The 26,989-nt window shown below is 31.4% G+C and overlaps 5 protein-coding genes across 6 annotated transcripts; 4 read left to right on the top strand and 1 right to left on the bottom strand.

Moving 5' to 3' along the window:
• LOC18594075 (probable disease resistance protein At1g58602) lies at positions 3,843–8,544 on the top strand. 2 transcript variants are annotated; one of them, XM_018124494.1, is made up of 4 exons: positions 3,843–4,896; positions 5,270–7,133; positions 7,825–7,866; positions 8,321–8,544. In XM_018124494.1, exons 1-4 carry the CDS (start codon positions 3,864–3,866, stop codon positions 8,322–8,324), a joined length of 2,943 nt encoding a protein of 980 aa, XP_017979983.1. In that variant the 5' UTR covers positions 3,843–3,863; the 3' UTR covers positions 8,325–8,544. The 2 variants fall into 2 exon arrangements, with proteins under 2 accessions (XP_017979983.1, XP_017979984.1); XM_018124495.1 differs by lacking the exon at positions 8,321–8,544 and having other exon boundaries at positions 5,270–7,157.
• Positions 9,817–13,427, top strand: LOC18594076 (uncharacterized protein At4g28440). The gene is made up of 2 exons (XM_018124524.1): positions 9,817–10,217; positions 12,921–13,427. The coding sequence occupies exons 1-2, from the start codon at positions 9,818–9,820 to the stop codon at positions 13,109–13,111; spliced, it is 591 nt and encodes a 196-aa protein (XP_017980013.1). The 5' UTR covers position 9,817; the 3' UTR covers positions 13,112–13,427.
• On the bottom strand, positions 14,738–15,298 carry LOC18594077 (cell wall / vacuolar inhibitor of fructosidase 2). The gene has a single exon (XM_018124251.1). It carries the CDS (start codon positions 15,296–15,298, stop codon positions 14,738–14,740), a length of 561 nt encoding a protein of 186 aa, XP_017979740.1.
• LOC108662735 lies at positions 16,928–17,887 on the top strand. Its single transcript, XM_018124252.1, has 2 exons — positions 16,928–17,025; positions 17,764–17,887. The coding sequence occupies exons 1-2, from the start codon at positions 16,928–16,930 to the stop codon at positions 17,885–17,887; spliced, it is 222 nt and encodes a 73-aa protein (XP_017979741.1).
• Positions 23,071–23,928, top strand: LOC18594078 (homeobox-leucine zipper protein ATHB-52). The gene has a single exon (XM_007021529.2). The coding sequence runs from the start codon at positions 23,144–23,146 to the stop codon at positions 23,663–23,665; it is 522 nt and encodes a 173-aa protein (XP_007021591.2). The 5' UTR covers positions 23,071–23,143; the 3' UTR covers positions 23,666–23,928.

Consider the following 26,989-nt stretch of genomic DNA (forward strand, 5'->3'; position numbering starts at 1 on the left):
GACTAAGAAAAGCATATGATTCTTTCTATTAATTAATTTGCAATTATTTTCTTGTTCTGGTAATGGAGACATAGGGCCAAAAGTTATGCATTAATAATTCATCCTCTCTTTGGTGGAGGGAGAGTTACACTTTCTTACTACTAATGGAGCCTATATAGTTTATGCTTGCCTTGGTTGCCTGAGCAATTACAGGATTTTCATTGTGTATAGAAAACGATCAGTCCATTGTATACTATGGAATAATTGAGTCCCTATATTTTCTAAAATTTACAATATTAGTTCAATGTGTTAAAAGTTTTTTGTTATCTATGTTGATATGATGTTTGATTGTATTGACATGACATTTTCTTACTAATGTGATAATGAATCGAATGACATTACAATGATAAAGTGACATTTCACGAACGATGTAATAATAGTGTTGATATGACGTGATCAAGCTCTGACATGGAATTTATAAGTACTGACTTGAAGTTATCTAATGTAAACTAATGGTTTAAACAGGATTGGAAAAAAATATATTTAAAATGCAAATAGATTTTTGGGATTTGGGGGAAAAATGTTGTGAGATAGAGAAGACTAGAATTTATGTTCTTTATAATTTAAAGCAGTGAAAGCAATATTGTGAAACAAATAAAAAATGTCAAATTATCATTAACACATCATCATATTCAACGTCAGTTAATAAAAAATGTCTTATCAACATAAATAATAGAAAAATTTTAATACTATTAACAATTGGACTAACATTGTTAATTTTAGAAAGTATAGAAACTTTTTTTTTTTTAAATTAGTGTACATGGATTAAATTCACTACTTTGATAAAGTATAAGGACTAATTTCATAATTTAACCCATAATTTTAAAGGTAAAATATCATAATACCTTTAAGTTTTAGTTATAATTTTATGTGAGTCTATCAGTTTTCAAAATAAATAGTCTGTCCCAAACATATAAACGATATTAATGGACAAATATAAAATATCTAAAATACTCTTCTATCTCCACTCTTTTCCAAAAAAAATCTCTATACCGTCCCTCTCATCGGTCGACTACCTTGTGATCGGCAACTCCAATGTCGGATCTGGTCAAGGAGCACCATATTCGGTCAGATCATGCTCCTTGGTGCTCCTTAGGGGAGGGGAGCACCAGATTAGGCTCCTTTAGGGAGTGCCACCGGTCGCAGGATGGCCGAGTCGAGAGATTTTTTTTTTTTGTAAAAGAGAGAAAAAACTTTAAAAATAAAAATTATAATTTATATAGTGATAATTTTTAAAATTAATGAAAAGTAAAATTATCTTAAAATATTATTACGTCATTAAACTAATGAAAATATTAACGATTAATTAATGATTATATTTGTGTGTCCAACAAAAGATATTATTTTAAGATGAATTGTAAATTTTGAAAATTAATAAATTTACATGAAATTATGATTAAAACTTAAAAATATTAGAATATTTACCTTAATTTTAGATATAAAATTATATTTATAAAACTACCATGAACTGGGACTTCCACTCATTTTCCAAGTCTTTCTTTTTCAATAAAATAAGAACGGTGATGGTTTCTGTGTCTGCCACCATCTCCGAATCTCCATGCAATGGCTCTTATTTTGTTTTTTTTTTAAATAATATTTCTTTTTTTCACTCATTTTCCAAGTCTTTCTTTTTCAGTTAAATAAGATTGGTGATGGTTTCTTAGTCTTCCACTATCTCTATTTTAAATTCGAAAATTAATGTTTTCACACTTGACAGTTTCTTACTCTCTCCTTTTTCCTTCCCTCTATTCCCTAATATTTTTCTCATTTTATATTAAATATTCACTTTTTTATTTTTTATTTTACAACTTATATTTTTTAAGCCTAATAAAAACTAAAAGTTGTCAAGTTCATATTTCATTTTTCAGTTTAGGACGACTTTGGAAAAATGTTTTCAATTTTGTGGGAGTGAATTTTTTTTTTAAATATTTTGAAATAATAAGATAGACATTATATTTAAAATCGAAAAGTTTATATATTATTTTATTTAAAATGTGCTAAATTGTTTAAATTTGAAAATGGAAAAAATAAAAATGATGAAACTATGTATAAATAATATAATCTCAAAATTTAAAAGTTTGACACAAACGAATATATTTCGAATTATTTAATATTTTCTCATTTAATATAATTCTCCAAAACTTAATCATGCCTAATAGCGTATATAGAAATTAATAAAGACAAAGCAATCAACGTATAGGCCCAAATTGTCCATTGGCACCAACAAAGCTACCTTAATTTTGGCTGAAAGTGGAGCCTATTGTTCACACTAACCAATTGAATACAAATGTCGTCAAACGATCTGCTTGCATCTTGAAGGAGGGATGGATGCTCCACAAAACCAGGTCGAAGATAGAGAAAATCATAGCAAGGATCACTGAGTTGACACGACAATTGCAGACATATGGCATGAAAGAGTTAAGGAGTGGAGAAGGGCCAAGTTCTTCTTACGAAAGGCATGAGTTAAAGCGGTCTTATCCTCATATTGTTGAATATAATATTGTTGGATTGGATGGTGATATTAAGAGAATGGTCTCACTTCTTATTGATGAGGAAAGTCATAGCCGGGTAGTGTCAATATGTGGAACGGATGATCTGGGGAAGGCCACTCTGACTAAAAAGATTTACCATCATAGACAGTTTAGAAATCATTTTAAACACTTGGCTTGGGTATATGTCTCTCAGCAATGCCAAGGAAGAAATGTATGGGAAGGAATTCTATCTAGCTTTACCATTATGGGTAAAGAGGATAGGAAAAAGAGGGATGAAGAGTTAGCAGAGAAGTTGTTTAATTTCTTCAAGGATAAAAAATGTTTGGTGATAATTGATAATATTTGGAGCATTGGTGCTTGGGATAATCTGAAGTTGGGCTTCCAACGAGGGAGACAAGTAGCAAGATATTGCTTACTTCTCACAACAAAGAAGTAGCTTCACATGCAGATACAAGAGGTTATTTGCACGAATTGCGATGCTTAAAAGATAGAGATAGGTGAAAATCGTTTCAAAATATTATATTTCCAGAGAGAGATTCTCCATAACATAATTACTTACCATGCCATAATTAAATTTCCTTTTCAGAAAAAGAAGCCATTGGCATTTCTTCCTATGCTCTTCATGAGGGGACCAAATGTAGTTGTTTCAACACTATGGAATAAATGTCTAAATATTCGGTGTCAGATATTGTAAAGTTGGAGATGTGAAATTGTCTTGTACTATCTTCTATTGTGTGGATTGTTGTTGACATGATTGGTTTGCTATTATTTTCATTTTTTATTGTAAAGTCGGGTTTGCTACATTTATATTCAATATGCTGTATTTTTCAGTTTTTATTTCCAATGCTTGAAAACAATATTTGGAGTTACATATAATTAGCAGTTATAGTTACATATAATTAGCTGTATTTTGGCTCTACCAAATCCTCATTGTTCTGTTAAAATTATCATAAATATGAGTTGGGGTCAGTCTTCCACTCATTTTAAAAGTCTTTCTTGAGTAATAAATGTTTCTTACACTCATTTTCCAAGTGGTTGTTTTCCAATAAAGTAAGAGTGGTGATGGTTTCCCCGAGCCTCTATGCAATGACTCTTATTTTGGATTTTTTACTCCTCTTTCTTCCAACTTTCCTCCATTTATGAATGCTCTCTCTCTCTCTGTGGCCCAATCCCCACTTTTCACACGTTATGCACTTTTGTACTCTTTCTCATTTTAAATTAAATATTCACTTTTTTCTTTTTTATGTTACAACTTATATTTTTCTAGTCCAATAAAAGCTAAACTGGTACATATTTCCAAACATACCAAAAAACTGTTTTTGCAGGATTTACATGGCTTGGTCTGATGTGTCTTCTGTTATCCTAAGGATTGGTGAGCTTCTAACTCAAGAGGCAACATCCCTATGGGGAGTGGAGGAGCAAGTTGATCGTTTGCAAACGGAGCTTAAATGGATGCAAAGCTTTTTAATAGATGCAGATGCTAGACGAGGTGAGAGTGAAAGCGTGCGTCTTTGGGTCTCTGAAATAAGAGATCTTGCATATGATGCTGAGGATGTCGTCGAGACTTTTGCTCTGAGGATCGGGTCCAAGAGGAAAGGAGGTTTTTCAAATGCCGTCAAAAGATCTGTTTGCATCTTGAATGAAGAATGGATGCTCCACAGGATCAGGTCTGAGATAGAAGAAATCATAACCAAAATCACTGACTTGACGCGACGCCTACAGACGTATGGGATAAAGGAATTAAGGGATGGAGAAGGGTCAAGTTCTTCCTATGAAAAACTAGAGTCGAGGCGATCTTTTCCTCATGATGTTGAAGATAATATTGTTGGATTCAATGATAAAATTAAGGAATTGGTCTCGGTCATTATTGATGAGGCCGGAAGGAATTACCAAGTTGTTTGCATATGTGGAATGGGTGGTCTGGGGAAGACTACTCTTGCTAAAAAGGTCTACCATCACAGCCTGGTTAGAGGTCATTTTAATCACTTGGTTTGGGTATATGTCTCTCAGCATTGCCAAAGGAGAAAAGTCTGGGAAGACATTCTCTGTGGTCTTAAGATTATGGACAAGGACCAGGTCAAGAGGAAGAGAGAGGAAGATTTAGCAGAGATGTTGTTTAACTTCTTGAAGGATAACAAATGTTTGGTGGTACTCGACGACCTTTGGAGCATTCAGGATTGGGATAGTATAAAACCTGCGTTCCCAAAGAGTGAGACAAGCAGCAAGTTTTTGCTCACTTCTCGCAACAAAGAGGTGGCTTCACATGTAAATAGAACAAGTTACCTGCATGAATTGGACTGTTTAAATGAAGAAAACAGTTGGAAATTGTTTCAGAAAATCGCATTTCCTAACAGAGATTCTTCAGGTATACAATATATATATATATATATATATATATATATATTATTATTATTATTATTATTNTATATATATATATATATATATATATATATATTTATATTTATATTTATATCGTTATTGCAATTATAGTTATTTTACCTTGAGTATAAAGGTGTTTGGCCCGGGCTGGATACCCGCTAGTGAACACTTCTAGCTCCCACCATGTCAACCATATAAACTAAGTGAAGCGGTATTCATATAATTATTAATGTCTAAAAGAAGTCCATGAACCTGAACAAAAACTATTTAGATTAGCAAAAATAGTCTCACCATCTATATATAATTATCTGATTCCTAATTTGGTGTTGCAATTACTAAATTTTCTAGTTACTTTACAGGAAATGAAGTTGATGCAAAAATGGAAGAGTTTGGAAAGAATATAGTTAGACATTGTGGAGGGATGCCTTTAGCCATCGTTGTGTTGGGAGGAATTTTGGCTACAAAGAATTCATTAAATGAATGGCAACTGGTGTCTAAAAATGTCAAGTCATACCTGAAGAGAGGCAAAGGCCAAGGGGTTGAGGATGTACTAGAATTAAGCTATGACGATTTGCCACCCTATTTAAGATCATGTTTCCTTTATTTAAGTCATTTTCCAGAAGATTGCGAGATATCTGCAGAAAGGTTGATTCAATTGTGGATTGCAGAAGGTATTGTTTTATCAAATCAAAATAAAGGAAATGGAGAGGAAATTGTAGAAGATGTGGCAGAAAATTACTTAATTGAGCTAGCAGAAAGGTGCATGATTCAAGTTGGAGAAAGAGATGCATTATTGAAGATCAAAACATTGCACATGCATGATCTCATGAGGGATCTCTGCTTGTTAAAGGCAAAACAAGAAAACTTTCTTTGCATCATTGATCACTCAAGTGGAAATCAATTTCGAAAAGATATTTCCTCATCCACAATTCGTGGAGTCCGTAGAGTTGCTGCACATGTATTTCCTCAAGTTCAATGCATTAAAAATCCCCATCTTAGATCATTTTTGTTCTTCTTTGAAGTTTGGAACAATCAAACTGAAGCGCTTACAGACCCAAAGATGATAAAGAGGGTAAATTACATTCTAGAACATAGTGAGAATCTAGACCCACTTTCCCGTATCTTCATACTTTGGACAAAATATATATTGTGGAGATTTTGGACATACATGTTCAACAATTTCAAATTTCTCAGAGTCCTATATTTTGAAGGAAGAGTTTATGACGCGGGAATCAAGTTACCCTGTGATATAGGTAATCTAATCCACTTGAGATTCTTGTGTTTAAAGGATTTAAGTTTCTTTATGCCAAAGTTGCCAGCATCTCTAGGCAGCTTAAGGTGCTTGCAAACCTTGGATCTAAGAGTTCAAAGAATTGTATATCTAAATGGAGACGTTGGTGGACCTATTCATGTACCTAATGTAATATGGAGGATGAAACAATTAAGACATCTTTATCTCCCACAGCATTGTGACCCTAAGACCAAGTTGAAGTTGTGCACTTTGAGAAACCTTTTAACGCTTGTGAACTTCAACACGAGGAATTGTTATGTTGGAGATCTTCAGAACATGATGAATCTTAGGGACTTGCAGATATTTGGGTCATTCCATATTGAAGATTTTGAGGATTTGGGTAAGAATCCTGCTATACTTGGGAACAATAATATTCTTCGGTCTTTAACCTTAACTATTGAGAGTATTGAAATACCAGACCCAAGACATTTGACACACCTCATTTTCGGATGTGCTAATATTTATGAGTTGAGGTTAGTTCTAAAGATAGGGAAGTTGCCAGAGTACCATCACTTCTCTTCAAATATTGCTTCTATATACTTGCGTATCTGCAACCTTGTTGAAGATCCAATGCCAACATTAGGAAGGCTACCTAACTTAAGGATTCTTAAAGTCCGTGAGGATGCCTTCACTGGAAAGGAAATGGCTTGCTCTGCACAAAGTTTTGTGAAGCTTGATTTCCTAAGCATATATCGGCTTCACAATTTGGAGGAGTGGAAGGTGGATGAAGGAGCCATGCCTGCTCTACGCCATTTGGAGATCTTTGAATGCAAGAACCTGAAGATGCTTCCGAATGGATTGAGGTTCATTACAAACCTCCGAAAATTGGAGATTGGATGGGTGCCAAAGGCATTCAAAGATAAACTGGTGGAAGGAGGAGAAGATTTCTACAAAGTCCAACATATTCCTTCTATCGAATTTCACCGTTGTGGGTAACGAATTATTATCATTGTGAGGTAACTTTATAATCTTTGTTCCAGAAATTGCTTAATTGTAATCTAGAATTACTATTGTTTTGCATGTAGAAAACCTATTTTTAATGTCATTTAGCTGCAAAAATATGTGAAATTGATACTTTGTTTTTCACTAAAAATCTTTACTTAAGATTAAGTGCACAGGTAATTGGCCTAGGAGGTTAACCTTAAACTAATAATTTAACTTTTAATATTTACTGTTATTATTATTACTAGATTTTTGAATGGGCACAAGTCTAATGTTGTCCCCAGACGGAATTGTAAATTTCATTCTACATTCTACTTTTTTCTTTATTTTTATGATAGAAATTTGACATTCTATTTCTATCTCAGTTCTCAATTCTTTATTTTTATAAAATTAAAAAGTTGAAGTGTGATGAATAGGTTCAGATTATCAATAAAATTAAATAATAATGCATAAAGTACAATTAGATCACGTTAAAGTGCTTTTTTTTTATACTATTACAATTTCATTTTTAAAATTTATTCTTCTTTGTGAGTACAAGTGACATGATGTATTTTAGTATTTGATTTAACAATAAATACATGTATTTTTATAGTGAGAGAATTGGATTGAATCTTTCTTAAAAAAGGAAAACATACTAAAGCGATGCACACAAAACAGTGAGACTGACATTCTCTTTTACAGGGTGTTGTGGCCATTGATTCATTCGGATATTGCAACATCAAGGTAAGGCAAAATGGAATCTGTTTTGAACTAGCCTTGTTAAAACATGGCTGACAGCTGCTGCATTTCAATTTTTTGCATTGCTTTTTGATAATCTTTTGCTTCAAAAATTGAGTTTTGGAAGCTAAATTGGTATCTTGATCATGGCTCGCTTTACAAGTTTATGTACAATGATACAATACAAGAAATAGGCAAGAAAGATCAAAGTAAATCATGTCTCTTTGATATGTACACAGAATGTTAATGCCTTAGGCCTTGAGATAAATCAGTTGTTCTCCTATATATATAAAATCTGGATATCTTTTTTTCCCCTGGACTGGATTCTCTTTCATTTTCATTGTTTTTCTTGCTGAGACTGCCTTTTTATCTGAATGAATTCTAACATACTACATCAATAATCAAATCAAGCTCCCTTGGGATCTTAAACAGCATTTCATCTGCTTCCATTCTTTTCCAGGTGAAGAAGCCACTGCCATTTGTTTCTGCTCTTCACAAGGGGACCAAGTGTAGTTCTTCCAACTGTGGAATTGTCTCTAATTTACTGTCTGATGCTGTAAAAGTTGGAGACGGAAAGTCGTTTTGTTGACTTGAGATTGGTGTGTTGTTGTCTTCGTAGTTGAGACTTGAGACCTCTTATGGATTTGTTTTTATGTTATAATTAAAGACCTGAAGTGACTCATATTTGTGAATAATCCTCAAAATTATCTTCACATGTGATGTTCTTTTGTTTTTGTTTTCTTTTCATTTTTCTCTGCTATGGCAAATAAAGTATTGAGAGTTTTTTAATGACACTCAAAATTATTAGCAGTTATAAAATTTATAATTAAATGTAATTGATATATAGTGACCAATTTTAAAAAATGAGTGTTAAGTTGCATCTAAATATTTAGTTCATTAATAATTAATACACGGTCTCTTACGCAATAAGATTCAAATCTTTATTTTAAATAAAAAAATAAGTGTTGGGTTGCTATTTTCCCTTCTTCAAATAAAAAAAATTCTAAATACTAGTAATGCTATAATTTTTTTGCATTTCTTTTTGGCTTAATGTTTTAAATTATTTCTAAATTATTTAAAAAAATTAAAATAAATTTTTATTTTTTATTACTTTTAAATTATTATATTTTTATTTTGAATCAAATAATTAAACTCTTAGATCAATTAATTATTACTAATCAAAAAATTATTAATTCATTATTTTGTGTAATTTTGATGTATAAGTTAAAATGTTATGTAATCATATTATCATGTCACATCGACATCTTATGTCACTATTTAAAACATTTCAACATCTTACTTTTAATTAATTATATTTAATCAATTGAGTTTATTAAACTCACAAGAAAAATATAAAAATTTAATTAAATATAATAAAAAATAAAAATTTATTTAAATATTTTAAAAAATTTTATATATTATATTTTTATTTTATTTTCATGTACCAATACTAATTTCTCATTAAATTGATTTCTCCGTGAATAAAAGAAATGATTGTAAAATAAATATGAATGATAAATTATCAATAATCTATTAAATTAAAAGTTAAAGACTAGGAAATTAAAGCAATAAGGAAGAATATTATCAGTAAAATTATAGGAAAGTTAGTCATAATATTTTTTTTTAAAAGAAAGTAACTCATAAGTTTTAAAGATACTCATTAACCGTTACCAAACATTTAAATATTATTTATCAATAATTTAGAAAAAAAAATACTTAAATCCAAAATCTTAATTTTTTCTTTTTCAAAAAAAATAATATTAATTTTTCTTCACATCATATTTCCTCTAAAACCTTTTCCCCTTCTTAACAACTGAAGCATATGAATAATAATGCTAATTCAAGTTCATTTTAATTGTCATAATTAATTTCCATTTATCAAAAACATTTTCTTTTTTTGTTTGGAAATTCAATTATCGAAATAAAAATTAATAAAAGTTAATTACACCCATGAACGATGCAGAATAAAAGAAAAAGGAAAAAGAAAGGGAAGGAAACCCAAAAGAGAAAAAGGAAAAAGGAAAATTTTGTTAAACGAATCTTTCGTTTTCCTCTTCAAAACCTTAGGGTTCTCTCATTTATTCCTTTTCTTTTGCCTTCCCTTTCTCCAATGGCGACCCAACAGAGCAATGCAGCAACAGCTACAAAACCAGGGCTAAGGAAACCAGTGTTCACCAAAGTGGAGCAACTGAAGCCTGGGACAAGTGGCCACACTTTGACTGTTAAAGTGCTCTCTTCCAACGTTGTCTTACAAAAGGGTCGATCCGTTTCCCAACATCTCCGCCAAACCCGCATCGCCGAGTGCCTTATTGGGGATGAAACTGGTTCCATAATCTTCACAGCTCGTAATGATCAAGGTATCTTTTAAGTTTTTTGAATTTTAAATGTCATGTCTTTTTATTTCATTTTATATAAGGATTTTTTTTCTTTTTGGTCTTTATGTGTGTTTTTTAATGTGAGTTTTTAATAAATATGTGGTTTATGTGGGTATATTTTGTGAAATGTGGTTTCTTCATATTTGAGTGTATGTAAAAAGATGGTTTTTTTGTTGTATATATGTGGTTTCGTTATATAAAAAGATGGGTTTTTTTATGTGGGTTTTGAATGAGTATGTTTTCTATATGCGTGTTTTGTGAAATGGGTTTTGTTTGTTTGGTGGGAAAATGGAAAAATGAGAGGGGAAAAGAGGGCGATGGGATTTGATGGGGAATGTGGGGATGAGGGTTTTAAAGTTTGGGGGACATAAAAATTATTGATGTTTTTGTTTTACTTTGTTTCATGCGCATCATGTCGGAAATGGATGTAAGAGAGAGAATAAAAAATGGATGGAAAATGAGGTGATTGGAATTGGGAATGAAAGTTTTGACTTTTGGTGTTTTGATTTTTGAAGCACCTGTGTGTGAACAAGGTTGTGTATGTTGATGAGAATATGGATAAAAAAGTGGGGGAAAGGAATGGAGTATGGGCTCCTGGTGTCCTGCTTTTTGAGATTGGTATAGAAGGAAATTAAAATAGAAAATGTAGTTAACTTATATCAGAATGAATAAGCTTCCTAATACTTGTGAAATTGTTTTTGTTATGTGGGAAAATTTGAGGTGAAGAGAAGGAAACAGAGACGATCCTATTTAATGCTTATGCTATATAATTTGGAAAATGGGAAGTTCATAACTTCAATCAAGCATATTTAAGGGTAAAACATGGAGCTTTTGTCCTGGCATAGTTTACCATGCAACAGTAAAACCATGTCCTTACTTGAATCTGCTAGTGGTTTGCCCTTCTCTCCCTTACATGGTGCTCGCTAGTGGTTTGCCTTTCCCTCGCTTACATGGTGCTTGCTTCTTTAGTAGTAAATACTTCAACCAATTCTGTGAGGAGCTAACCTATTTCAGTAGCTCCTTAAACCTATTCTATTGGGGCAAGCTGTTAGCTTACCAAATCAAATTAGATTTCTTTGTTCAGAATTTAGGTTATAATAGTAATTTGTTCAACATGAAGTGACTAAATTGTTATATGATCACTACAATCCAGCAACATTAACTCTCGTTCAATTCTTTATGGCGTTCTTGCCTTAATAATGAGTGATTGGCATTTTCTTCCCTTCTTTTCGTGTGACAGAGCAGATAAGGAAAACAGAGGATTGAAATTACAATTTTTCTTTTTGTGCGATTTCTGTTCTGGTTGTGAAAGAAAAATGAATGGAGATTGCATTAGTCAAATTAGCTTAACTAAATCATCTAATTGGGTGCAGCCATTCAGTTTAAAAGTTTTAATGCTCATGGATATTGTATTTCGTCCATCTTTGTTCTCATTTTGGGTTTCATTTTTTGTTTCTTAGATTTGGTTAGAGGTTTTTATTGGTTTAAATTGTTTTATTAGCTGCATGTCCACTTTGATGTGTTTAAACTATATGGAAAGGAAGAGAGCTGGCTTCTTGGTAGAAAGTTTGGGCTTTATGTTGTCTTTTGTTTGAACTCTGAATTAATTAAGAGAAAAAAAAAAAGACTTCTATGATTATAGATTTTTGAGTAATCCACTTGAAGTTCAGCCCCAGTCAACCGTTCTTTAACGTGAATAGTTTGTTAATTATGATTATGGAAGATCTTAAAGACTTAAGCTAGAGTCGTAACTATGTCTCCAAAGTCAGTGTACTAGCATCGTAACTGTTGGGCAAACTCAAGGCTGTAAGTTGTTATAACCTTCACTATCGACAAGTGTGGACATTCAATCTTATAGTTGCTTCTGTTTTTCTATTTTCATGGTTGCTTAATAAGGAAAGTCTGTTAACAATCTTCCAGGCTCTGTTTTGATAATAAATTATCTCTCATCCTGATTTAAAACACTTTAAATTTAGAATTAAAGATAAAGGTAGATACTTGTTTGACAAATGAACATTCACCATCCCTATGTTTTCTAAGCCTTTAATAGCATATACTGCTGTACTGAGGAATATGCTAATGCTACTTGATGCAACAGTTGCACTAGGTACATTATAATGTGCTAAGAATCAGCTGTGGGGCCTCTTTTTTCTTTTTCTTCGTAATGTTAATTTGCTACACTCGATTTTGGTTGTGTGCGTTGTAACACTACTTTCAAAGATGGATTGTATTTGTAGCTTTTGCAACTTTTGGCATTCTCTGTTTAGTTGCTCAGTTACTTTCATCTGCATTTTGCAATGAAAGATATGTCATTGGGCCAGTAATCCATTGGTCTTCTGATGATTGATGTAAATCTGAAATTTCATTTAACATTCCACTTTGCTTATCATAACTTATGCTCTAATCTAAAGTAATATATGTATGCACCATGTGTTTGCATATATGGTGCAATATATGGAATGTGGTAAACCGTACTGCAACGACAGTTTGTGTTGTTATCAAACCACTACTTAGGTTCATGTCGTTTGTGAGGATTAATTTATACATATCCCACGAATTTCTTGATTGGGTAGAACTTAAAATAAAAGCATCGTGCAAAGTGCTCTATATGGCATGTGTAATGTAAGGTTTAATTATTTTACCCAATTGCAGTCTTCCAACTTGTTTCCGTTGTTATATGTATAGTTGATCTGATGAAGCCGGGTGCTACTGTTATTCTCCGCAATGCAAAGATTGACATGTTCAAGGGATCCATGAGGCTAGCAGTTGACAAATGGGGGCGTGTTGAGGTCACCGAGCCTGCAAAGTTTGTAGTGAAGGAGGACAACAATCTCTCTCTAGTTGAATATGAGTTGGTGAATGTGGTTGAGGAGTGACAAGGTCTCATAGCATTCTATATCTATAGAAAAAGAGTAGCTTCAGAGTTCTCAAAAGCTGTGATGGGTGGGTTTCATCTAATTTTATGGTAATGTGATACATTTTACTTCGTGAATGGTATATGTAGTTTGGGTGGTTAATAGATATGACTAAACCAAAAGTTATGCAGTCTTTTTTGTTTAATATGGCTATAAGAAGTAGGATTTGTTAGGTATTGGCAGAAACAGCTTGGAACTCTGCTTAGGTTGGAAATATGAAAATGTTAATGATATATTTTTTCTGGTTTAAATTTTAATGCTTATGTCTAATTCTCAATCTTTTTGTTTATGAAACATTATTTATGTTGGCAGTATCAAGTATAGTCAATTGGCACTTGAGTATTTGTTTCATTAGTTGATGCATAATCCCTTGTCTAAAGAGCAGGGTTCGAATCTCCTCTCCCCTAATTATATAAAAAAAAAAAAAAGTATAGTCAATTGCTTTGCTCGATGGAAATCAACTATTGGGATGATTAACCAAGTTGGGATTATCTCAGAAATTTTAACAATTGTTACAGTGAAAATAGAAATGGTGTGGATTTAATTTCATTGTTTTAAGTGTTTCTTAGTTTCAAGTCACGAAACTCTGATTAGGGTTAATATTTGATGCACTAAAACTATATCTATATCTTGTTAGGTTGTCATAAGGTATCATTTTATTATAAAAGTAAATTTAAAACTTTGAAAGATTTAAAAATAAATATTGATATTTTTTAAAAAATACATAAAAAATAAAAATATTTTTTTTGCTCTCTCTCTAATTCAATTTCATCGGATCTCCTCTTCTTTTTTCGTTGAGAGAAATAGGGTTTCTTTTCCGCATCATTGGAGTTGCAAAGTCTCTAAGAATATAAAGATTTTGATATTTCTCTTGGAGACAAATCAAAATTATTTGGATGTGAAGTGTTAATTATCAACAATCTAATCAGAGTAAACTCTATGTATTTTACCATTGATGGGTGGAGACAAGAGTCAATCTATTCTTAACAATGTGGGTGCCCATGGGTTTTAATTGACTTTAACCGAAGAGGGATAAAGAAAGCATGATAAGAGAGCAATTTTGGCAGGACTTACTGTATTACTTATTGTTTCCTGATTGATTTTATTGAACCTAATCAATCTCATTTCATGGCATAGCTGCCTTTGCTGCAATTTCCAATTATGGCTTAGCCATAACTTAACTGAGAATCAAACTATTCCAAAAGAAGTAGTATCATTAATTATAATGATAGGGCCTTTAAACTCAAATCGTCAGTCAACCTAAGGAAAAAACGAAGAGGAAACAATGTTTATATATTTTTGTGGTGCAAGGAGGATGGAGTAACAGGGAGAAGGGAAATTGTAATGAAGTAAAGAAAACAAGTTTAAGATCTTCATGGTTTCTACAATCGTTTGTCTTGCAGCTTCTACCGAATGAAGATGGAGTTGACAAACATGGGCTTGATTGTAATCTGTCTTTCATGAAGTTTTCAGATTCCAAGTGAAGAATGTGTTTTGCAAGATGATTGTTCTTCATTAGTTCAATCCAATCAATGAAATCAAAAGCTGCCTATTATAACAATGATTCAACTACATATCTTGTTTCTTCTACTCTCCATGAATCACTCTTGAAATATTACTCAGAATCCCCAGTATAATCCTGCAGTCTTTACTAACAACAGTCATCTCATCAAGGATCTTATGGGGCACAACAACCTTAGGGTTCTTCTTAAAAAGGTCGGAGCAAAAATCAATGAAAGGTATAACATCCCGAGTAATAGCTAGCTTGGCAGGATCGGAACCTTTATCCCTAAGCACACGTCCGGCGCCATCTATATTATCGCGAGCCACCAGAAACCTCCACCAACATGAATCAAGAAGGTCATGAAGTGCAGGATCCTTTGTGTTGGTGTACAGGTCATTGGTATCAGTATACAGTTTATTCGCATCGCGTGTACCGCAAGTAATCGATATTGATGCCAAGCCCCTAACATCAGCTGTCTTGCTCTTCGGATCGCTGTGGAGACAGGTCTTGCAGAGAGTAGGGTCTGGTGTTTTGTTGCATACGTTAATGATTGTGGCTTCATTAGAGGTTGCTTGGAAGGCCTGCAAAGTGAAGGTTAAGGTTATGAGGGAGAGGGTGAAGAGGCAAAGGCTGAAGTTGGTCATTTGTTGATGATATGTTGCCCTAACTAGAACTTTTGCCTTTGTGTTTTCACTTGGTGAATGAAAATTTCTCTAGTTTGCAAGAACTTATATATACTGCTAGAGGCTTTCCTTCTATGAATAAACAACTAGATTTTTACCCTTTTTGCTTTTGATGTAATTGTCCTTTACATGGCAATGGAAAAGATCATAAATATGCACAAACATGCATAGAAATATATAGCTGTGTTTATACTATTCTTAATGCTATTAATTATTACTTATGTTATGAAATGATTGGAATTTTGGGGAACTAAGTTCATTTTTAGAGTATATAATGCATATTTTCTAAGATTTAATCAATAAAATATGGTTTTTCCATTTTAGGTGTAGATGCGCATTAATTGTTTTTATGTTGCTTAGTGTTAAGGTGTTGTGGTCTTTTATTTATACTTAATCTCGATTTATATTTTGTGTTGGTTTCTAAGGTGTTGCAAGTGATGAAATAGCTTCATTTTTGTTTTCTCGATTTAATTGGTTCAACTACAGACTTATTTATGTGCCAATTTATTGATACGTAATAGCATTGGTTTTTGTTTGACCGAAAAATAATTATGAACTACCTATTATTATACCCATAATTATGATATATTTACAAATATAAAAGACGTAAAAGGAAAATACTTGAGTAAGATAAGTACTTATAAAATTCAATTTAGAATTTAAATAGAAGCATTCTCTACCTTAAAAAAAAAGAATTAAAACTTTGAACCCCTCAATTTAAAAATTTATTGGCTAAAAAGATTTAGAACATAGGTGTCATATGTTGGAATATGTTATAACTTATAAGCAATAAATTTCATTTTGCCTAACTTACATTTTTGGGTTTTCTCCTTTGTCTCCTTTAATTTAGTTGCTTGCTACTCTAATGACTTATGGTTTTCATTTAACTTCATTTATTTAATGTTAATTAAATTACTTATTTATTAGTATTAAATAGATGTGTAAATTGAAATAAGAATTTTAAGAAAATTTGGTCCTACATTAGATAGGAAATTAAGATGAAAAAGTAAAAGTAAAGTAACTAATTTGATCCAATTGTATTTTCATGGTTTCACCTTCCTCTTTTTTTTTTAATTTCATTCTTTTTATGATCAACCTTAGTAGGACAATGGCATGCTATTATTTTCCATGGACAAACATGTGAACAACAACATTGCAATATAAATAGAGATCTAAGTAAATACCTTAATTAACATTTGCTTACTGTTTTTTATGTCAAATTGAAGTGTTCAAATTACAACAAAATAATGGTTCATTTTAGAAAGAAAAGTCAATCTTCCAGCTGGTCTTTCGGCAACAAAAATAAACTTTTTAAGGTCGAAAATGAAAGCCCTTGTTGTTGCGTGATATCAAGAAAATCAAACCACCAAGACTCGAATAAACAGCAAATCAAATATCAGTCTAAGGGTAGATCCTAAACCAAATCAAGAAGAGAAATCCTGTAGATTTAATGCAAACTTTGCCGGAATCCGAAAACAGTCATAATTTCTTCCTTAAGCCACAGATACATATACCAATCTTTTAAGGACTCATGTGGTTCATATCAATGAATCTGAGGAGATGTTGAGAAAGCTTTAGCTAGGAGTAGTCATGGCAAGTTGCAGGCCATTAGGGTTTCTACTAGGGCTGCCCTTTGCTTTTCTTAGTTTACTTCTCTCCCTCATCGGGGCTATCATTTGGATTATTGGGTAAGTTTTCACTTCCATTTTTCCTCTCATTTAGTCTTTATTTATCTTCAAATTAATGTTTGTTTCTGGCCTAGTTTGTATGAACTTGGAAAATCTTACTCCAAGTTCATATAGGTTTCATGGTTCATTTATCAGGACACTGCTTCAAGGCTTGTAGCTCTTATAATTCTTATTAGTCTTCATACAAAGCTTTAAGAATATTTATATAGATATAATTTCTACATAAATTTCTCCTTATAAAAGATGGCAAAAATTAAATTATAAGCAATTGATCCAGAAACTAATTGATTAATGTTTTGATATCCTAAGATTGAATTGTTTCTCCACAACTTTTTATCCATTATTTCTATATTCTTAGGCAACTTTTTATGCTTTGTTTTGGGTGTAGCTTTAATCTAACTTTGGCGTTGCTAGTTTTATATTTTGAGTGTGATTTAAGTCTGATTCTGGTGCTAAATGATTTCCCTTTAATTTGTTTTATTTTATAAGGTGTTCAAACAGTCTTAAATGAATCCATTTGATTGAAATTTAAAAAAAAAATTTTTTGATTATTACCTTCTTCCCTGCTTAAATGATTAAAAGTTATTTTCTTATATTGCATAAATGAATATGAGATTTAAATGTTCAAATTAAACTTGGGGAAAAAAGCTTTAATTAATTTTTTTTCTTTTTTGAGGATTAATAATTAATTTATACAATTAAATTTGCTAATTTTTTAGTGAAAATTAAAATTGGCAGGTCAATATTCAGTTGCCTGTGCCCCTGCTGCGCATGTTGTGTTCCAATAGTAGATATGGCAATGAGCATTGTGAAGCTTCCCGTGACAATAATTCAATGGTTTATTGATCTTATTCCTTGTTGAGCCTTTTCTTTTTTTATTTTTTATTTTTTTATAACTTAGTTTAGTTTCTATATGTTGCACTGTCGGACTAGCTAGCCTTTGAAAATTTTGGTACATTATTTCTTTTCCTTTTCCTTTTCCTTTTTTTCTTTTAATTGTATAAAGCTGTGAAAACTGTTTTTTGAGTCAAATTAGAACAGATCAAAGAGAGAAGTAACTGTTACATTTCGATACCAAAATAAACTATAAAGGGTGATCATTCGAGTGTAGCCTTTTATTGAAACAACAGAAAGTTTATTTAGCACATTACAAAAACAAAAACCCTTTTCTGACAACGAAAATTTTCATTGAAAAAAAAAATTCATCAATCATTATTGTATATTGTTATTAATTTTATGGATAATAGTTCCATTCCATCCAAACTTTGTTGAAATTTTATCAAAATTTTCCAATGAAATTAACTTTGTAAAAAAAACATATTATTTTAAGTGCCGGTTATTATTTTGTAATGTGGTTTTTTATTACCGTATGTTGAAAATTTTATGTAAACAAAGTGCAGACAATTTGATACAAGAAATCGATAGTTACAAGCCAATGAAAATGACCTGCCAAACCATTGAATGAGAATATACACATCAATAGCAAAGTCAAAATTTCATATTTGAGAGGTTGAAAATAAGAAATTATAAAATTTTTTAAAAAATAGAGAGCAAAACTATAAAATTTGAAAAAAAATTATTAAATTATAAAATTTTAGAAGAGAGTCCGTCTTTGACATACATCGTAAGCGGATGAATTTATACTCAAAAAGTGACTTTCAAAGTAAGCAAAAGACCTTCATAATTTACTTTTAATATAATTTGAGTGCAATTTTTTTTTTTTTTTTGTGGTGAAGACAAGAAATTTGAACAAAATTGACACCGTTTTGGGGGCATCTGACCAATTTTGTACTTGCTCTTTTATATTTCATATGATATCGACTAATTTGGACTGAAACACATAGGGGGAAACAGAATTTGCCCCACCAGTTTCACCTTTGTCGATCAATACCCAAACCCCATGTCTTATCTTGGACTTCATCGAGATCAAATCTTATCTTCTCTAATCCTTTGCATGAACAAAATAATTTGTAATTTAATTAACTTTTTAATAAAATTATCTCTTATTATGTAATTTATCATCATATATCAAGAAAGATTTCTTTATATTTTTTATATGATATGGAAATTTATAAAATGAAAAAGAGTTATTTTTCATCGTATAATTTAAAATCGTAAATATAAAATATAATTTCTTATCGAATTAATTTTTACAATGAAATTCCTATTGATCTCACAAAGATGAAAGCCTTGGATAAGCATTCATTCAGAGATTCCAAATACTCCCAAAAATCAAGATGAAAGCCTCCAAGTAATCAGAGTAGTTCCAATACTCCCAGTAATTATGTACAAAGTATTATGTATTACAGCTTCTCATAAAGAAGCAAAAGAAAGAATCCCATAATTTCATAGGCAATGATTAAGAACAAAAGTGGGCCTAAGTCATAAAGTACAGTGTCTTTGGGCCAGAATTAATTGAAAAACCTACACAGGGAAAGAAGAAAATCCACTGTTGAAGATATACCATCGACTAGTCTTGAAAATCCATTGTATCTCTTCATAGAATTCGAGTTGGTGTTGCAAAGGAGGAGAAGCTCGTTGACAGCTCAGAAATTTAGATCATGGTCACTTTTGTGGGCAGGGAGTGTCTTTCCTAGTGAAACTGTTGCACTCCTTTTTGACAAGTCTTTGTCATCGACAACGGGATGCACTGGCGACAGTGGATCAACTTGGTCCATCTATTTTAACATTTCATGAACTCTTTTCTTCCTACCCCTATCAAATTTTTTGTCCCATACAGCATTGGGAAAAATGCTTATGAAAATAAGTTTTAATCATGTCGGACACGAACGTCCAATTGAGTTCATGTAGCATAATCCACGAAAAAAGAAGAAAGAAATTCAACATCTAACAAATGATACCCGTAATGTTTCATTTTTATCCTTTATCTTATGAAAGTTTGAATTTTTTATCCATAACTTTTTTAATCCATTTCAAATTCATGTATGCATCAACAACACTGTTAGAATTTTAAAAAAAATTTAAGATGTGCTGATGCTAACGTAGATCGTAGATGCACTCGTTACAATTTTGTTCAAATGTTGAGAGTGTGTTGACAAATTTTGGATGAAAACTTTTACATCACATATTAAAATGAAAGGTAAAATACCTTGATTTTTTTAAGTTTTAATTAAAATTATACAGATATTTATTAGTTTTCGAAATGAACACTCCATCCTAAAACTAAAAACACTGTTAACAGAAATAATGAAAAAAATAAAATACTCTTTTTTAATAATTTAAAAAATTATTATTATGTTTTTTTAAAAAAATAAAAAAATAAGGAATACTGATCAATGCATCCTAGCTCCCCAAGAAAGGGGAGCACCAGTAGGGCCAATGGAGGGAAGCATCGGTGCTCCCTTAGGGAGCTTGATTTGGGACTCCCCCGATGCTCCCCTTAGGGAACCCGATGCTCTCTTAAGGAACTCCGATCGGGCTCCCCATGGGGAGGATCGGTGCTCCCCAATGGGGATCTTTTTTTTAATAAAAAATAATAAAAAAATTATATAATTATAATTATAAAAATTAATCAAGAGTAAAATTATTTTTTTACTCTTGCCACATCAGCAAGTTGACGGAAATACTAACGGTTGACAATGGTTAGACTTACGTGTCCAGTGAAAAATATTTTTTTAAAGTAGAGTGTTTATTTTAAAAACTAATAGACTTTCATGTAATTTCGATCAAAATTTAAATGGGTCAAATATTTTACCCTAAAATAAAACAAAGGCATCAAAATTCTAACATATTAATTAAGGGAAAGTGACTTTGACACTTTATCAGAATAATATCATTTAATAAAAGTAAAATTTATTTGGTTTACATTGCTCTTATTGACCTCTGCTGTGTTTCATGTTTATGCAATTTTTAGTTAGTACCCATCAAGTTGGAGGGCTATATGCAAGTTGACCCGGTTGAGCTAGCCTAGCTTTCTCATTTATGCATAGAGGGGTGGATGGGTGAGAAGCAATCAAAACCTTTGAATACACACAGTGCAAAGCATTGAAAAGTTCACCAAAACCTTGACAAAAAAATTTTGGTCTTAAGGAGCTTCAAGAAGGGAGGAAGGCCCCAGGGGCTAACATCACAATTCACAGGTTCATGAACAGAGCCTTCAACCACCAAATCATCCAAATGTAAGTGTGGGGAAGCCTGCTGCCCTCCTAAACGACACAAGTTTTCAATGTGATGTAACACCAAAGCAACAAGGGATTGTTGACAAGGGGTTTTTCAAGATTTTCTTTCATCAATTCCTCAAAGAAATACAACTAGTTTTTGGCTTCAAAGGGTTATACACAATTATTTTGCTGTGTCTAATTCGGAAAACCCTCTTATGTTGTCTTCTTAAGGTGGCAAGAAGACCAAATTCATGCACTCAATCTGTTACAAGGATCTGGTCCCATGGCAAAAGTTAGTTCAGCTTTAGGGATACAAAAGTTTTTTAGTCTTCTGATTGAAGAGATTTAACAGCGTCCTGAATGCAAACCCAAGTTGCCATATTCATGCATTTAGTCCTATGATATGATCCTCATCCAACAAACAATAAGAGGTGACAAAACTTGTTGGCAGAGATATGAGACATTTTCTTTTATATATGAGAAACCTTAGTGAAAATCCCATTCATATTTTCTGTCGGCTGTTATTCAACCTACAATGTTTTCTGTGGGGGTCTATGAAGCCTGGAGTTAAAATGGCTTAGGCTCTAGGGGTTCAAATTATTGGTAAATGCCAGCTAGTATAGTTTTGAATTTTATTACTTGCAAACAAAAATTGTCCTCATACAACGACAAACACAAGGAAACTGCTTTTTTTTTTCAATTTTTTTTCTTGATACATATATTACGAAAAAAAATTAAACGAAAAGGAAAAATTCAAATCCTGAATAACCCGTATCTTTTAAATGAGTATATAACAAGCAATATAATTATTATGTCAAGTTATTAATCTGGATTATCATTACAATTACTTTTTAAAGGTCACTAATTGATGTTAAGGCTAAGAATAAGCTAAGTCTCTCTCTCTCTCTCTCTCTATATATATATAATCATCTTTGTTTTCCCAATCTAAACTTTCCCTATAATTCAAAAGCTATACCAAAAATATTGCCTTAAATAGAAAATATATGTGATGTAATTAGTTAGCGGAATTATCATATTTTGGTACGTAGCATTTAATTGTACCTTCAAGTCCTTGCAATATAACCTATTACTATATATGTTGCTGGGGGCCTCCGGCGCTGATCAAACTTGGGAGAGCTCTGACAGTCAAATATCTACAACTGCGAAGACCTTCCTGTGCAGCTGTTGGTTTCTTTCAAACTTGTATGTATTTATATATATTTTTTATTTTAATATGAAGCAAGTGGGTTTTCTTTCGTAAGACTTTTCATTGCTTTGTTTTCTACTTTGAGAAAGTGAAAGGATTTTGAGATGTGCATACGTAACTATGTGGCTGTGCGTCTTATCACACTCGCATTGCTCTATAGTACTTCTCTTTGATTGAAGTGGTACAAATTGTGCAACAAAATATATACTATTTTTTTTTTCAAAGGACCTTGAAGAATATGAAAATCTAATAAGATGATAAAAAAAGAATAAATATAAAAAATTTTCTATGATCTTATCAAGAACCGAGTATGAGAAAATATATATTGTTTTTATAAAAGATTAACTTATTTCACATCGATCGTTAATAAGATTCGCATATGGAAGAAACCTATAAACCTATATGAATGTTGTTGGATGTATATCTATACTTGGATTCATTCTAGATATGTTTTGCAATCAAATTTTAAAAACAAAGTAAATCATCAATTTTAATTTTCCTCAATCATATAGCTAGTCTATACTATAAGATAACATATTATATGTAGTTGCACGAGTAGGACCAACCCACGTGAAGACCATCCTTGTGCATGACTTGAATGCTATGTAAGCCGCCTAACTAGCCTTTCTCTCTCTCTCGTTCAATTCTTCCGTCCTTTTCATTTGGTAGGACCTCTTCTTCATGTTCTTATTAAAACTTCATGAGAGTATATATAGGATTATCAACCCACCAGAAATTCCCATACCCAAAATCACTTTCCTTCTTTATCTAAAACAATTTTCCAAAAAACATGGATTTCCATGGCCAAAAACTATATGCCCCCAAGCACAACAAAAAGAGGCTGAACCAAGAGCAAGTAAGGTTGCTAGAGAGAAGCTTCACTGCCAACAAGAAGCTGGAACCTGAGCTCAAGCTTCACCTTGCCAACCAGCTTGGAGTTCCACCAAGACAAGTAGCTATCTGGTACCAGAACAAGCGAGCCCGGTGGAAGACACAAAGCTTGGAACTTGACTACAACACTCTCCAAGTGAAACTAGAGAATGCATTGTCCGAGAAGAGAAGGCTTGAGAAAGATGTTAAGTATCTTCAAGAAGAGTTAAGGAAAGCTCAAGAGATGATGTTTGCCATGAATAATTACCAGAAAGATCATCACCACCGTCACCCTCCTTTCGTTTCTTGCACTTCAGCAGGATCTAGTGAAGAAGGAGGAAGCTCTAGCTTTCGTGAGGATAATGTTCATGATCATGCGGTTTTGCAGATTGATGAACTCTATGCTTGTTTGATTGGTGCAGATAGGCCAACTTGGAGCTAAGGTGGTTGTGGGAAAACTTGTTCTTTATTGTATTTATGGTGCAATAACAAGTTTCTTGTTGCCTGTCCTCGTAGGAAAATAGTGCACTTTTGTAGGCAGTGTTTGGTCAGAAGGACAGAACAGATAAATGGACAAACAATCATTCAATGGCTTCCTAACTTTTCCATCTTTTATCCTTCTTGCCAAACACAACTTTAGTTGGAATCCCTTTATGTTAATTTCCAGTAGCTTATTACATAAAAAATGTTAACGTCTTTGCTATATGATTTTGGAGTGACCATAACCTTGTCTTGTAACAACTAACAAAGCCAAAGTGATTGACCCTTTTTTTGACCTATATATTGTTGCTTGGTCCTATCCAACTTAAATGCTCAATGCAAGTGGGAAATGGCAGTCTGTCTAATGACAGGATCCCTTCAACATTCACGCATCATTCTTCCGTAAATTGGTGTCACTTAATTAATTTCTGTCTCATCCCTATGGAAGATTGAAAGTTTAGGACCATTTCAGTCTAATGTTATTACTATTGTTTTGGTATATCACCATGTTAATTACTATATATTTCTTAAAACCTATGATGCATGTGTTTTCTGGCCAATGGAGTAACTAGCTCGCTAGAAATCTTTAATTTGAAAGATTAATTTTAATTTGTATTAATGGACTATGATTTTATTTATATATACACCAGTAGTTTGGTACTATTGGAGTGTAAAATTATAATGGAGTAATGGTATATTTTTATCACATGTCTACTTAAGAACAAATGAATGAAAAAAAATTAACCTTAACCAATTGAGTTAATATGCCCTAATCTGGAATTTTTCCTGCAAATAAAAACTTAGTATATATTCAGCATTTAGTCATGGTATATTTTTAATTAGATTCAACCTAAGAGAGATATAGCTTACATTTAAATTGAAAATAACTAATATTTTCGACATCCGAATATTTGATTAATGATAAATGTAGACATCTCTCTACTTAAAAAGTCAAATTCGAATTTCTCATTTCTCGATTAAAAAAAAAAGAAAAGAAAATATATCATTAACATTGACAGTTTTTTCAATAATTTTGTTTAACCCATTATATAATAAGACGAGTATTTTAATTTCCTAGAATATATAATTAGATGCCGTTAAAAAATATTATTTTGATAACCTAATTAGGTGACTCATCAATAAAAGGAAGAAAAGCAATTAATTTAGTCTGACCCAGTAGTTTGAAATCAATATGATCTAAGTATATAATATAATATAATAGATAATCAGTGTATCGAGTTAGATATCTGAATTCAAGTATCTTTTTTTCAGACCAAAAACTAGGGAAAGTCTACAACAACTTATAAGCCGAAGAATTGGACTAGTCAAGGATTATATAAATAAATAAANATATATATAAATAAATAAATATATATATATATATATATATATATATATATATATATATATATATTCAAATTAAACTCTTGACAAAGTAATATCTATTTCAATGATTTTGAATCAAATTCGATATTTTAATTCATTAAGTTACTTAACAAAACAAAATTGTAATTTTTAACTCAATGTTTATTTATTGATATGGTTAGGTATAAAACCTCAAATTGCCGACGAGATTTAGAATCTTGAGATCTTGTGAATTTAATTTAATTTTATATTGAATTTGTTCAATTATATATCGATTTGTTGGTGACTTGTTTGTTTACTAATATTTTTTATGAAATGTAATACTTAATTATAATTTTAATTATTAGTGGTAAGTTTAATTTTATATATAAAAAAAAGCAACAACTAAAATATATAAATTTAATTTTTTGAAAGAATGGATGTTGAACTAATGGATAATATATAAGGGTGAGTAATTGGTCGATTCGATTTACTATAATTAAGGATCAAATGGATTAAACATTGTGAAAAAATGACCAAAACCAACCAAATTTAAAAGAGAATCGAACTGACCAAACATCAAATTAGTTCGATCAATTCGGTTTTGGATTAAAAGAATCAAAATTTTATCATTGTTTTTTACAAATCACAACATTGAAATTTATAAATACATAATTATAAAATATACAAATTATCTAAACATTAAAAAAAACATAACATTTGTCTTGTCACTCACATAATTATGTTTTTTCACATAAACCATCAAATTAATATTCAATAATTTTATATATTTTATATAAATTTTTAAAATATATATAGTATTAATTTAGTTTTTTGCTCAATACAGTCCAAAAATTTTAAAATCAAGAACTGACCAAATAAACTAATTGAATCAAATTTTTTAAACCAATTGATCAATTGGACTAAACTGTTTTACTCAAATTACATTCAGATCATTGGTCTCATTCAATTTTACTCACCCCCAATAACATATGTGAGGAAAAGGGAAAATTTTGTCCTATTTCCTAAGTAGTATAAAGAAAATTCAATAAACAAACCCCAATCATATCCAAACAAATTGGAACACTTTCATGACAGAATGATTACATGTTAATGACAAAAGCAAATAGGAACAACATTGTTGGGGACCCAAAGCTATAGCTTCTAAGCTTAGGCACCACATATGACCTTTGACTAAGAATAATGTCCTATTTGTCTGTTAATTGTTATATTCACATTATATGAGATTGAAAATTTGACTTTAACAGTGCAATTACACCTCTGAATTGTCTAAGTTTTTAAAGGGAGTGCATATCTATAATTTATAGATATTAGATAAGATTCATCCAAATTATAAATAATAATTTTTATTGCGATGAATTATTTTATTAAAAGTAATTTTTTTATCATATAAAATTTATCCAATTTGAAAATAAGATTTTTAATTATATTGAGTAGTTTTCATTAAAATATATATATATTTTAATGATAATAATATTGAAATATTTTTTGATTAATATTACAAATTTTCAATTATTTATACTCTTAATATTACATTTTAAAAAATTTTGTATATGTTTAATTATTATTTAAAAATTAATGTAAAAAGTATTTAATCAAGTGACAACAAACACTAGATTCCATTTATTTTGTAATAAAATGTTTTCCAAAAAACATTTTCAAAAGTTAAGGTTGTTTGGACGACGAAAAACGAAAATCAAAATGCAAAACATTTTATGAGTTAATGGAAAAAAAAACCCGTTAACCTTGTAAATTGTCTTGCACCTTGAAAAGACGTAAGACAATTTCCAAAACGCAAGCTCTCTCTCTCGACCTTTTTCTTCCTCTCCCCTCCTTGTGTCGTGACCCTCCCTATCCCAAGCCATTCTCTCTCTCACTTGATCTGCTACTTCTCATTCCTCCTCCCACCATTGCCGGTAGC

This window comes from Theobroma cacao, chromosome 7 (assembly GCF_000208745.1).
Source record: "Theobroma cacao cultivar B97-61/B2 chromosome 7, Criollo_cocoa_genome_V2, whole genome shotgun sequence".
Classification (NCBI taxonomy): Eukaryota; Viridiplantae; Streptophyta; class Magnoliopsida; order Malvales; family Malvaceae; genus Theobroma; species Theobroma cacao.